The 15254-nt window shown below is 37.6% G+C and overlaps 1 protein-coding gene across 1 annotated transcript in view; it reads right to left on the bottom strand.

Moving 5' to 3' along the window:
* Nucleotides 1–15254, bottom strand: part of LOC108790078 (dystrophin-like) — a 703081-nt gene that overhangs the window by 406168 nt on the left and 281659 nt on the right. Inside the window, exons 16-19 of the mRNA XM_018560268.1 lie at nucleotides 11766–11946; nucleotides 4436–4581; nucleotides 1598–1810; nucleotides 273–386 (exon numbers count right to left, since the gene is read on the bottom strand). Coding sequence (XP_018415770.1) covers nucleotides 273–386; nucleotides 1598–1810; nucleotides 4436–4581; nucleotides 11766–11946 — 654 coding nt within the window. The remainder of the gene's footprint in view (nucleotides 1–272; nucleotides 387–1597; nucleotides 1811–4435; nucleotides 4582–11765; nucleotides 11947–15254) is intronic.

A 15254-nucleotide genomic window follows, 5' to 3' on the forward strand; every position in this document is an offset into this window, starting at 1 on the left:
ACCTTGTCCCCCCTCGCCTGGGGCTGCGGCCCCCCCCCCCCCAGGCTCAGGCCCCAGTGCAGTCCCCACACTGGCTGCACTGGCGGTAGCTCCGTCCCTGTTTAGAGTTAAAACTTTAGTTCATATTATATCTGTAAAAAATAAGTCAAGGCAATTGGACTTGCTGTATTTTTCTTGAAGACATATCTTCTGTCCCAAAATGCTTACATATTCCATTTATATATTTTTAAAGTAATATATCTTCATGCTTTTCCAGTGAATGGTATACTTACGCTACATTGTTCTAGTTGTTTTTCAAGTGCTTCTGAATCCCCAAGGGCTGGCCATTCTTCATTAAGGAAAACATTTACTTCAGCCATCCATTTGTTTAATGTTTTCATATCATTCTGTGTTGGTAAAAGAGGTAAATGAATGTTTATTGTATCTTTACCATAGGTGGTCACTGTTTATATAGTCCCTTTTCTTTACATGTATTTGTACTTATTTTGCTGTGCAGGGCAAAACAAAAGGTTCTCCTACTACTAACCTCCCTAGCCACACATACTCACCTTCCCTTCACTCTTTCACTGCTCTATTAAGGAATACCCAGTGCTTAATGATATGAGGAGCATGTGGCTCATACTCCTGCCTCATATGTTATGAGTGAATCAGTTAACTGTTCATTTTTTTATTTGCCTGAGTATATGATTGCAATTTTGTCCAAACTGAGATAGAACAAATAATCCATAAATCATGATTGCCTAGATTTCTGAATTTTTGATTCTCCACACATCCAAGAAATCTGCAATGATTGCAAACAAATAAGCAAATCAAAAAATTGCAAATCACCAATTATCCTGTTTCACTCATAACTAGTGGTATTAATTATATTTGTTAAATGTTATCAACAATGTTATCCATTTTTTTGTCAGCCAACCTGCCTGCGATAAATATGTAATTGTGTGATTTCAGCTGTTTGTCAAAATAAAATAACAACAAACGATTTAAAAACTGATAAAACATTTTAGGCAAACTCATAGGCTGTTCCCATTTTCTTTCATTTCCTGTTGCATCTTCAGGACAGGATGTGAAGGGAAATCTCTCCAATGGGACACATGCAGCAAAAAATAACCACAAAGTGCTTACATTTTTTTTGGCTTTACATATACTTTAAAACAAATATCCTAGATTGGTCATTTAAACAAAAATGCATGCATTTTAAACAACAGCCTCCAAGAGCCTAGTATGCATACATTAGGAATTCATATTGTACATCTAGTAGAAATGGCACACAAGGATGATTACAGAGACTAAAAAAAATCTTAGCAATAACTCTTTAAAATAAAGTCCTGTGTTTAGAATTTAGGGACATTTTGGAAAATATGAAAGCTTAGTGCTGGGTAGAAAGCTGACACCACCAGGGTTTGTTTGTGAAATGTGCTGAGCTCTGTGGTTCCATATCCAGAAAGAATAACAGTAACAGAAATACCAGAGACAATTGATAACTTGTTATGGCAATTGATGATACCACTTTCCAGTACACTACCTGCACAGCACTTTTGAAATGGTATAGAAAATATCTAGTGAATAGAAAGGTTACAAAAGTTCACAAGAGTACCTGGAACTGTCTATGTTTATTTAGTAACTCTTCTGATTTTTGGCATTGTCCTGCTAGCTGATTTGATAATGACTTCCAACGGCCCTGGGCTTGATCAATTTCTGCCCAGTATTTTTGTTTCAAATCAGCAGGTGCTTTGCTTGATAATTCCTCTGCAGTTTTGCTGAGATAATTCATATCAGCCTGATGCTCCTGCAGGGAACTTTGTAAGGCCTGTTTAAAATGAAATAAAGATGGATGGACAAACACACAGAGACATATTAATAGTAAATGGTGCTAAATAATTTTACCAATTACTACAATGATTACCAGATTTAACAGATTCATTGAATATCAAATTAATATATGATCACTTTTCTTTAGCCATGAGTTTCCACTAATAGACAACTGTTGCCACCACTTATTTAACTTAGGATGCATCTGCAGGAATCCTGGTAAAAAAAAAATGATTCCTAACCAAACAACTTACATTATGTACATTGAATCAAAATAAATATATATATATATATATCTTTTTTTCCCTCTTTGTTGTGTGGGAAAAATATAATTGCCTATAGCAAGCATAATAAGATGTAGGCCAATAAATGAAAGATTTGAAGATCTGTATCAACAGTATTTTTTTAAGGCTATGTTCAGGCAAGGGTATATGCTTTTAAACAAAAAAGTTCAGAAGACATGATAGTAGGTCAATTGGCTCTAAAATCGGCCTTAGTATATTTTCAATGAAGTTCAACCAATGGTGGCTGGTTTGAGAAGCTCAACACTAGTTTGATAAGTACTTTGAGGCAAATATATCCAGAACACTTTTTAACTTCTAGTTTTTCTCTACCTAGGGCAACATGTTAAAAGAATGCGCTTTGTATTTACCTCTAAAATTTGTCATAAGACTTTGTAAAACTCAGGTAATATTAAACCATCTGCTCTACAAGCTTTTCATTGATGGACCTTATTGTCCAATGGTAGCTCTGGATATAAAGCAAAGGTTTCAATAAAAATTTCCACATAGTATGGCAGATGAGAATTTGTGAAAAGGTATCATTAGCAACAAAGGACAACCATGCCTTTAAATACAGTCCAAGCTGAGGAACAAATAGTGATAAGTGCATAACTAAAAGATCCATCAAGGTGAACACTATTTTTCTCTGCACACAGTGAAAGTTTGCTTCATGTGGCATAATAGTGATCTTGTAAATATTAGTCCACGCAATCACTTTTCAGTTAACTATGGATTCTGCTCTCAGGACCCAAAACTGAAGCCAAACTAGTGTCCCTAATGCATAAGGTATGAAAACTGTGACCTATTTTACTGCTTGTATACCTTCCTTTCCCTCATGGTGCATAGACCTTGCATATTAGCATCAGCCTATTTAAAGTAAACAGAGAGTGACTCTGTAAATATTTCTTCATCAGGTAATAATATACTACCAGCAATGGTGAACAGCATGAGCATGCTTCTTCAAAGCAGCGGAACACTGCAATCCTGTCTATTAGTGATATTATGTTGCATAATGGAAGCATGCTTTTACTGTTTCTTCATGTAGACAGCCTCAAATGAGGGATTTGCATAGGAAGCAAGATCTTACACAGCAGTTCAAGTTGCAAACTGGCTGCAACAGACTTCATTGTGTTTCTAGCATCATATGAAGAATGATAAAATTTCCAGCATCCAAAGCAGTTTCAGTAGCATAACACTGCCCCATACAATGTCTCCTTGTTTCTGCAAGACCACATAGCCATAGTTTCACAAGGATTAAGAGACACCATTTGAAATACAGTTGCTTTCTTTATGTATTTCACTAAAATAGCATAATTAGGATTTATTACGCCAGCCTCTCTGGAATGCATAACACCCTTTTAGAGCCACTGGTTTTCCCAATGCTTCACTCACAGCTGTTATTTGATGAAGCTTAAATGAAGTAATCTTAAGGTGCCCATAGACATTACAATTATCTGCAGATTTTCTGTGGTCAGATGGAAAAAGTGCTACAGATTGGACCAGGTGGAGATTACTCCCTCCACACAGTTAAGTGTAGATGGAGGAATCTATTGCACCTTTTCCATCTGATCACAGAATATCTGCAGATAATTGTAAGGTGTATTGCCAGCTTCACACAGCAAAGAGTGTAGAGCTAATTACTTGTCTACTTCCTTTAACTATGATAAGGTGATATAGTATTTACTGATTAGTGTAACAAGTAAACAGGGGAAGCTCCTTTGGACCACTTTCTAATATATTTTCACATCCTAATTATACAGGAAAGCTTGTAGTTAGGATGTGCAAATCTAACTCACAAGAAGATACAGCAACTTGACACAATTTTCTCAATGTGTTTCTCCTATATCTTTAGTACATGCCACTTAGATCATGACCATTTTATATAGTACAGAAGTATTCTTCAACTTTCAGACAGTAATGCATTACAATGAGAAGGATATTTATGAACAATGTTAGCAAAATAATCAGGCACCTCATTAGTACAAACACGGCTACCTCCCATTTAGTAGAGGATTGATCCTTATCCTCATGTATTTTCTAACCCTGCACTTGCAGTCATGGAGCACCAACAGTTTTCCAAATATCTGTAACAATTTTTTCACACAGGCCACCTAAGAAGTGTTCAGCTGCATGCTTTATATTGGCGCAGTGCTACTTTTGAGCACAGAAGGGGGACTTTATGAATCAAGCTATGATTCTGTAGTACGTTTGCCTCATAAAATGTGTCACGGTTCCTGTTTTGAACTGCCTTACTGTAAGGCAAAGTGGAAAAATCTCTGCTTTAGTATACGGTAGTGTACGCTGCCTTGTAACAATATAGAAAGCAACATTTAACCACATACCTTTAGCTCCCTGAGTCTTTGTTCCATGATTTCACATTCAGTAACAGTGACCTGAGGTATAGCAAGTTTGGTTTCAGACTGCTGGATCCATAGAAGGATAGTGCTCATTTTCTCCTTGTATTGTATTGGAGGTAAACTACCTAAAACTAACAAAAAAAATCAAGAATTTGTTACATGAGGCAAATTGTATTGTAATCAGACATTTACAAAGAACAACTCTGTTCTGCTACTGCATTAATAAAAAATATAATAGTGGAAATGTAATGGTATAAGAGTGTTTGTATTTTTGCTACTGTCCAAAATAGTGTTGTTATGTAGTACACATAGAAAGGTTACAGTTTATTTGCATTACAAAAATGCATAATCTAAGGGAGCTTGTACAAAATGATAAATACAATATTGCAAATCATTAAATGAGCAAATCACTGGGACTATTTATAACTCACTGGCAGAACAGAAAATGACAATACCTATAATTATGTGTAATATTTTATCATTAGTGTTTTCTGTATATTTGTAGTGTTTGACTTGTTAATTTTCAATTTTAACATTTTTTATTTAGACAAAATTAGAAAGCTCTAATACATTTTCAAATGTATTTGCAAACTGAAAATTAAATGTTCACTTTTTTTTAACCGACTGAAATGTTTTATGAACTAAAAAGCTGAGAAGACAGAACCTCATAGCAACAGTTATATGTGAATGATACTTTTTTGCCATGCCTGAGAACAAATAAATCCAGCTATGAAATCAGTCAAAGTGTTCAGAGACTTTGAGGGGCTTTTCAACAGATAATTGGCCAAAGGGTAAATGAGGTTATACATACCAGATGATTGAATGTAGTTTAGGTCAAAGATCAAGAAAAACTAACACAAATGGGCAGAGCCAGCCGTGACATCATGGCTCGCTCCACCCAGTTGTTGTCCTTCAATGACAGACCAGTGTCCTCAGGTTGAGGGCACTGGGCTGTCATTAAATGACAACTGGGCAGAGCCAGCCGTGACATCATTTGTTTACAATTCGTCTGGGACCTGTGGGAAAAATGTCAGGTGCAGGACACATCATTCCTACCAGACCTGAAGAGTCTGGTTTTGCTTGGGAGGGGGACCCCAAGCAGTTTTTTTTCTTTAAAAAAAAATATTTGTATTATTTTCCCAACTTTTTTTAATTTCTCCTTTTTTTTACATTTATTGAAATAATTTTTAAACATTTTTTTCCATTTGTTTACAGTTGTTCTATTCTGCTTGCTACGTCGGAGCTAGCGAGCAGAATAGCCGAGCTGAATGCCGCTTGGAGGCATTCGGCTATTCACTCACTGCCATTTGACCCCTTTGAGAATAGGGGTGAACGGCAGCGAGAGAACTGCCGGAGCTTCGGCTCAGCTGATCCATATGTTGGATCAGCTGTGTTGAACTCCTTCTGCACTTTGACTCAGCCAAACATGCAGAGCATGTTCGGCTGACCGAAGGCAGCCGATGTACGACTGATTTCACTCGTACTGAACTGAAGTGAATAGCCGAAAGTCGTTCGGCTTAGTTCACTTCGGCTCAGTTATTCACTCGGCTCCCTTTTAAAAGTTAAGATTGATTAGACAGGTTTAAATATTTTACCCAATCACTATTGTTACACCTTTTGATGCCAGTTCCCAAGAGGAACTGGCATCAAAAGGTGTATGCAAAATAATTATCCATATTGGAAGCAGAAACAAAGTGCCCATCTGCATTAGTTTAAACAGTAAGAGGCTGCCTTAGGTCTTTTGAGACCACATAGATTTAAACTGCTTAAGCACCTTGGAGCTTAACATATTATAAGATATTGTTTAAAATCTTGCATTTCTTTACTTATATATTTCTTGTATTATATTTTTGCATTTTGCAATATTTTCAACATAAACGTTTTGCCTGAACAAGTGGCATACACATGGTATTTTGCTTCTTTGCTCTCCTACTTCCCTTTGAGCATTACCAGGGAGATTTTTCAGAGAGTTAGACATTTTTTAGAAGCAGCAATCCAGCCTTCAAATCAGCATAACTTTATAGTTGAATGCCAGACATCTAAAACAATCCAGTTTTGGCAACTCCCTCTTGTCACTGAAGTCATAAAGAAATTTAAGACATGTGCAATATAACTTGATAAATGATTAATGATTTTCACAAAGGAGGTCTATTTAGTTTTTTCTAATATTTATTACACTGGATACATTTTTGAGTCTGTTTGTGGAGGACTTAAAGAAAACCAAAAAGCCATCCACTTGTCTCTTTTAAATGTAATTTAACTTGCCAGCAACAACTGAAATTTCAGTTTAAATGGAAGTTGGTTATGTTGGAATTGGTGAACTGAAATGCAAAATGGTCAGTCAGAAAAAAATGCAGTATGACTTGCCTGTATCAAGACAAGTATGTTTTCACTTAAAGGAAACACTGCAAAAGCTGATTTAAAATTGCTAGAAAGAACATACGGTATGTGTAAGGAAAATCCTTTTATTTCTAAACAGTCCCACTATACTATAGACTTCGTTTGAAATGAAGCAGTTCATTACAGTGCACAGACTGACATTCCCTACATTAAAACAAAATAACACAGTGTTAAATGAAATGACTCTTAGTAAAAAAAAAAGGGAAAATAGTTAATTCTGCCAAAGCATGTGTCAACATATATATGTATAAGCACGGAGTCATAATGCAAATAAAGACAAAGAAAAAAAGATAATTGCCCATTAAATAATCATGAAATGTGGCATTCACATTAATTAAATTGAGCCATCACACTTATTAAAAATGTCAAATTGCAGCTTTTGTGTGCAGTCTACAAAATGGAAAAATTACTTGGCAGAGCCTTTGCATATCAATACTAATTTTCTAATAAAATGCCTTCATTAGGAATTCCTTTTCCTCATTTAGAAGTTACTCTTTAAAGCATATTTAAAATAAAATTTTTGGTGTATGAAACACTAAAAACATATTTTGTTTTGCATAAAACATCAAAGAATAAAATGCCCAATTCTAATCTTCCAACTGGCTTTGATATCTAGAACACAGATGGAATGTGCATCAAGCCTCAGGTTTGTTTGAAAGATACAAATGACCCACCAAAAACAAAAAGTGGAAAAACATTGTGCAGGAAATACCCTGCCCAAATAGTACTAATGCTTTGACATTTTTTTATTAAAAAAAGATGACTATTTAAATAAGATGCAATTGATGGAGGTGCCCTCCGCACACCTTTCAGCAGTCCCGGCCAACAATCAAATAAATGGTGCTCGAAGTAACTTCACGGATGGCACCGTGCAAAACACAAGATTGAAGAAAATAGGTCACCAGCACTCCATAAGTTATAATGAATGAGTCCTTTTAATGGACAATGATGTCACAGAAATCCAACATGAGCCGACGTTTCGGGGCCACACAGGGTCCCTTCTTCAGGGCAAGAGATGTGATCTCTTGCCTTGAAGAAGGGACCCTGTGTGGCCCCGAAACGTCGGCTCATGTTGGATTTCTGTGACATCATTGTCCATTAAAAGGACTCATTCATTTTAACTTATGGAGTGCTGGTGACCTATTTTCTTCAATCGACTATTTAAATAATTTATTTTTCAGCTTGCACAGAAAAAGTCACCATATGCAAATGAAGGTTTCAGGCTAAAACCTTCATTGTAGTGACCAGATGTGTGCCAATGTGGTAGTCTAAAGGTGCCTATAAACTGCTCGATTCTCATCCGAGAATCGCGGGAAAACCCGCAATCGTACGAGAATCGAGCAGTGTGAACGAAGACGTGCGACCGTTTCTACTGTACGGCCGCACGTCTTTTGTCTAAGGAGCACGCTAGAAAACCAGCCGCAAATCGTACGATTTTCGGCTGGTTTGAACGGTGCTTGGGAGACAAATGCCGAACGGGCCGGTGTGCGCACGCGCACACTGCCCGTTCAGCGTTGCGGTCATCGGAAGCCAGCCCCTCAGGGGGGCGGGCTTGTGATGATCGAGAGTACGAATTTATTTTTCAGCTTGCACAGAAAAAGTCACCATATGCAAATGAAGGTTTCAGGCTAAAACCTTCATTGTAGTGACCAGATGTGTGCCAATGTGGTAGTCTAAAGGTGCCTATAAACTGCTCGATTCTCATCCGAGAATCGCGGGAAAACCCGCAATCGTACGAGAATCGAGCAGTGTGAACGAAGACGTGCGACCGTTTCTACTGTACGGCCGCACGTCTTTTGTCTAAGGAGCACGCTAGAAAACCAGCCGAAAATCGTACGATTTTCGGCTGGTTTGAACGGTGCTTGGGAGACAAATGCCGAACGGGCCGGTGTGCGCACGCGCACACTGCCCGTTCAGCGTTGCGGTCATCGGAAGCCAGCCCCTCAGGGGGGCGGGCTTGTGATGATCGAGAGTACGATCTGCCTGTCCAAGATGGGCAGATTGTACATTTTTTTAATCACTTTACAACCATTGCAAGACTAAGGTCTTGCAATGGTTGTACAGTTCATGGCCGTACATATAGATTTTGGTTTGAACATAAAGTAGTAAAAAAGTAAAATGCAAGGGAGTAAGTGCAGCTGTTTTTTTTAAGGATAGTAAGTCGAGAAGTAAAAAAGTAAAACAAAATTGGTGAAATTTGGATTTTACACCTTTACCTGTCTCATGGTGGAAACAGGAAATAGAAATTGTGCTGCTATAAAAGATGCAATGCAGAAATCAAGCAAGAGTAGTGAAGCAAATGTAATATATCACTAGACAAGTGCTCACTGAACCTGTACTTCTAATATATATAACTTTTTGCTAGTTATCCAATATATCAACATGCTGTGAAAAAAAATAAGCTGATTTGGTTTCAATTTCCTGAATTCCAAGATAGCATTATTTCAAATATGTTTTATACTATATGAATAAATAAAGTCAGCAAAATAAAGTTTCAGTTGGTTGCAAAAATATTCTAACTCTTAATCAAAAATATTTTAATTAAGAAACAGTGTTGATGTGAATCAGCCAAGTTAGAATAACAGGGGAATTAAGCTTTTTTGCCTTAAGGAGTAAGAAATATGTACACAATTTGCTTTTCACATACTTCACATACTATATATAATGTTCACACTCTATACTGTATGAAGATTTCCAACTCCCTCAATAAATACGTTTAAATATGCTGAGTTTTGGCATCAACAACCTATTGGCATGCAGTTTTCACTACAACATTCAAGAGTGAAAACAAATTAAAAAAAGAGAAAGGTGGTTCCTTACACCTCCCAAACCTAATCAAACCCAATCAGACACCCAAAACTTTAGTTATAGGTGCATTGTGTGGGATGAGTCAGCACATGGCTTCTTATATGTTGGAATATTCCAACAATGTTATTTCTTCCTAATCACCTGGGAGTTTCATATTTTTCCAATTGCCTCCATGTGTTCCAGCATTGCTAGTTACATTCTTCTCATATAAATCTCATAAACCCATATTTAATTCAGAATAGAAAATAGAAAACATATCAAATGTTTAAACTGAGAAAATGTACCATTTTAACCTCTTGCCATAAGTTAACTTTGAAATTCATGGCTGCAGCATGTCTCAAAAAATGTGGGACAGGGCCATGTTTACCACAGTGTAGCATCCTGACTTCTTTTAACAACACTCTGTAGATGTATGGGAATTGAGGAGAGCCGTTGCTGGTCTTTTGGGAGAGGAATGTTGTCACAGTCTTGCCTGATATAGGATTCCAACTGCAGAACAGTCCCGGGTCTTCTTTGTTGTATTTTTTATTTCAAGATGATCCAAATAGTTTCAACTAGTGAAATGTCTGGACTGCAGGCAGGCCAATTAAGCACCTGGACTCTTCTACTATGAAGCCATGCTGTTGTCAATGATCAGTATGCGGTTTAGCATTGTCCTGCTGAAATATACAAGGCATTCCCTGAAAAAGACACCATCTGGAAGGGAGCTTATGCTGCTCTAAAACCAGGATATATCTTTCAGCATTGATGGTGCCTTTCTAGATATGCAAGCTGCACATTCCATATGCACTAATGCACCCCATACTATCAGAGATGCAGGCTTTTGAACTGAGTGCTGATAACAAGCTGAAAGGTCCCTTTCCTCTTTAGTCCGGAGGTCGGGGCGGCCATAGTTTCAAAAAAGAATGTCACATTTCGATTTGTCTGACCTGTACCGATACTTTTGAGCTCCAAGACTAGACTAGAGAAAAATTCAAAAATTAGGAGGTAGCTATCATTTCTAAGGAGCACACGGAGCTCCTGGGATTTGTACATCTCTGTTTTAATGTATGATTTTGTTTTTATAGATATAAATAAAGGGATGCACAGATACCAGTTTTGCGAGTACGAGTACTGGTACTTGCTGAGTACTTACAAGTATGAGTACTGATACATTTTTGTTTATTGTCATGTGACAGTTTTTCTAAATCAATACAGACTAATGATTTCAGGACAGTGGTGGAGCACCAGAGCCAGGTCCCAGCTGCAACCTTTGCAACTCTGGTAGTTCTCATGAAAATACCAAGTATCTGCACTGGTAATCAAAAAGTATCTGTGCATCCCTACTATTTAGCTGTGCACACATGATTACCTATTAGCCTGAGTCTGCTGAGCCAAGCTCCCTGACAACTTTCTGGTGGATACTGGTGGTTGAAGTGCTATGTACTATGTCCTATGTCAAAGAATATTAGTTTACACAGCCTGTTGCACTACACTGTTTGCAGAATACAGCAAGGTGAGCCAGGAGAGACAGACAGGAGAGAGCAAGTAGAGACAGCCAAGAGAGCGAAGAGAGACAGCCAGGAGAAAAAATGAGGAATGACAGCCAGGAGAGAGAGAGGAGAGACAGCCAGGAGGATGAGCAAGGAGAGACAGCAAGGAGAAAGAGCAAGGAGAGACAGCCAGGAGAGAGAGCAAGGACAGCCACTAGAGACAGCCAGAAGAGACAGCCAGGAGAGCGAGGAGAAACAGCCAGGAGAGAGAGCGAGGGAGATTTTTTTCCATTGGTAGATCTCATGTAGCTCGTCATTTGAAAAGTAGATCTCAACACAAAAAATTGTGGGCACCCCTGTGCTAGAGGATGGGTTTTTTTTTCAGCAGGCATTTCTTTTCCAAAACTGAAGTGTGCTTTTTTAATGATTAAATATACTTATATAAATAAACGATATTGCCACATACACAAAACTATCTTAATAAACAGACAACCACACATAAATAAATAAATATTGTTTTTAAGTCACACTTAAGTCACTGTGCACTAAATTTAATATGCAGACACATGTGAAGCAAACTATCTAATATAATTCCCAGTAATTATAGACCCATAAGCTTAGTTGGTTGCACTTACTATTCTGAAGCTGTTTTTCTCTAGATTGCAAGTTGAAAAGAACTTGATTATAGTGGTTGAGAAAAGCTGCTACATCTGCATCCAAAAACATTGGGCCTTGCTCCGTTTCTTTTAATTTTGTTCCCTGGACTTGCAAGGATCCAATTTCAGGCTTGATAGCTAACAAACGGGCAACTTCATCCTGTTTCCCAAATCATAAAACAATATCAAAATGTGCTTAGATCAAATACAATTAAAATGTGTAGTAACATTATTGTAATGCAAAATTCTTAAAATAAGTAGATAATCACAATTAGTTTTTTTCTGACAAAGTATATAGATTTCAAAAGATAGGAAATAGCATGTCATAGTCAGCATGTATATAGTCTATAATCACTCAAAACAAACATACAGCACAAATGTAATTAATATATTTGAATTACACATCTTGGCTGCATTGCCAGGGACATAATTATTTTCTGCTTTAGCTGTTTGGCTTTCTGTGTCATATTGAGGTAGAAAGTGACATAACCACTGCAAAACTGAACTAAGAAATAAAGAGTTAAATATGTCTGGCAATGCAGTATTGCAGAGGAGTTTGCATCAACAGGCTGGTTAGGAGCACAGGGAGGACCTTGTTATCAAGCGTAATCTTATTTATTGTCAATCAGTAGGCTGGGGAGGGTTCTAGACCATCTTCCCCTATTTACATGTATCTGTACTTTTTGACAGGAGGTCCTGGATCAGAAATCTGTTAGAACAGAATAGTTACATGGTAGGTAAAGCTATTCTCCAATATCCATTTTAAATGTGTATTTCACTGTTTGCATGGGGTTCCCCTGAAAAAAATATATTGCTATTGATGTCAGTCCCCAAGGTTGATTTGTATTTTACTTTTCATACATTTGGGCAGGCATTTTGTGTGTGTGAGCTTCATGCAATAACAGAATCTTTCTGCAAAGAAAGCATATTGACCAGAACCAGCAGAAACCCCAACAAAGTCTAGGGGGGTTATTCACCAAGGAGTCGAAGGATCCAGCCATTGCTTCGGCTCTCTTCGGTCGCTAGAGCCCTTCGGTTCAGTTGAACTGAAGTGCTGCTGTATGGGCTATTCTCGGGGGCATTCGGCTATTCACTCACTGCTGTTTGGCCCCTAAGTGAATAGGGGTGAACGGCAGTGAGAGAGCTGCCGGAGCTTCAGTTCAGCCTCATAATCTGAGTACTGGGAGAGGGAGGGAGAAAATACTGGTTTAATGACATTGAATGAAATTGAAATTGACAATTGATCGGCTGAGTCGAAGTCCTTCTGCAGAGCATGTTCGGCTGACCAAAGTGCAGCCGAAGGCAGCCGATGTACGGCTGATTTCAGCCGATGTATGACTGAAATCAGCCGTACAGAGCCAGGGTGAATAGCCGAACGTAGTTTGGCTCACTTCACTTCGGCTGGGTTATTCATTTGGCTGCCTTCAGTAGCTTTGTGAATAACCCCCTAAATCTGTGGATAAACCAAAGCAGAGGAAAATATTGCATATAAAAGTATTTCCATGCTTCCATTCACACCTTCTGTGTCAGAACGTGAAGTTTTATACAACTTTTTCTGAAATTTCCTTTATAAAATTGGACATTTGGAAAGGCATATAGAAAACACCATTTAACCCAATAACATTTTTTTTAAAGAACATTATACTGTCAATTACACTGTCAATTTCAATTTCATTCAATGTCATTAAACCAGTATTTTCTCCCTCCCTCTCCCAGTACTCAGATTATGAGGGGGGGGGGGCAGTACTGTAAGGCAATCAAGCTGCAAAGCTTCATAAATTGCTGACCTCATCACAGAGCTGCTCTGTAAATGCTGAAGTGAAGTGGGTGGTTGACCAGACTGTAGGGTCTTAAGGGGAGCAGAACCTGACATTGATGTCCTGCGGTGGTGTTTGATTACAACACTGGCTGAACAGTGCTACAAACCCTTTGACAGGTAAGACAATCCCCATATGTGGCTTTAGCTTTTTTCCTAACATTTGTTTTTTAATGGAAAAGATGCATGCCAGTTAAGCATGGAACTGCAAATTATGTATGAATAAACAACTGCTTAATCCAGAAATCAGGTTTGGATGTCAGATATTATTATGTGTCGCTAGATCACTAATGATGAGCCAAATGTTTTACATGGTGACATCATCTCCTCACCACATGTATTTTTTCTTGCTCCTAAAAATATATTTCTCAACTGAATATGTGAATGACTATATGATTTTACAGCATTCTGAATTTTTCAATTTTCGTGTGCAACCACCAAACTAATGGACTTTAGCACTCACATATATAGCACCATTTAAATGAGAAAATCAAGTTGTGACTAGGAGAAATGATGATGATAACTATCCACATGCTTCACATTGGATTTAAACTCTGTATTCAAAAAGTGTTTTGCAAAATATTAATAACCTAATATATTCAATATTCAAACTTTCTCACAGTGAAAAAGAGAAGATTTTAAAAGCATTTGCCATGTATTAAACATCACCTACTGGGTTAATCAATTACAGAAAAAAATTGTAAATCAGCTCTGATTCTTCAGGTTGTCTTAGAGCTACTCAATATGTGCTAATAGGTGTGCATCTAATGAGCTACTCTGCACAATTTAAGTACAGAAGAGGTTCCCAAGTTTCTTGATAAAAATATAAAACCCTTAAATTGTTATTAAAACTCTACTAATCTAATGATAAAGCCTCTATTGTGTTTTCAAATACTTTTAAAAATAGCGAGATATTCCATGGTAGTGTGCTCTTCTTTATAGCATACTTCACTGCAGTTAGTTTATTTTTCCTGTGGTCTGACATAGCCTTTTAAAATTTCTTATGGGCCCAATTTTTCTAGTGAACAACATGTCAGCTCTAACCTGCGTGTGTACTTACCCAAAAATTAGAATTACATTTTAATATACTGACTTCCAATTACAATCCACAAGAGCAACTTCTATAGCATCTATAAAGTGCATTCATTGCTAGATTATCCTGCAGACATTCCTGCTATAATCCTCTGCACAACAGTAAGTTCTGTGCTCTGAGCCAATCAGCGCAGTACTGGGGTACAGGGATGAACCCATTATTATGCCGCTGCTCCTTCATTGTCCAATCAGCAGGTTGGAAAGTAGCTTTTGTACAGTTGTCCTTTCATGAATGTCATTATATGCCCTCACTGCAGCTTGCCTTTGCTCTATAATCACTCCCACCAGGTCCTCTTCTTACTACACATGTATGCCACATAATTCTCATGTATCAGCCATACTCATGGTGGCCTCCAGCCATCCAGTGGATTACAGCTGATCCATAGGAATAAAGGTGGCCACAGTGCACATGCACAGCTGAAATACATACATGTATGCATTTCAGGTTTAATGTTGGATGATCGAGTAACAGACTGCTAAAAAGAGGTGGAAACTTTAATTATATACAAAAAACATGTTATTTTTCTCTCTTACTGTATATATATATATATTGTATATAG

The sequence above is a fragment of the Nanorana parkeri genome, unplaced genomic scaffold (assembly GCF_000935625.1).
Source record: "Nanorana parkeri isolate BGI_ZX_2015 unplaced genomic scaffold, ASM93562v1 scaffold444, whole genome shotgun sequence".
Lineage (NCBI taxonomy): Eukaryota > Metazoa > Chordata > Amphibia > Anura > Dicroglossidae > Nanorana > Nanorana parkeri.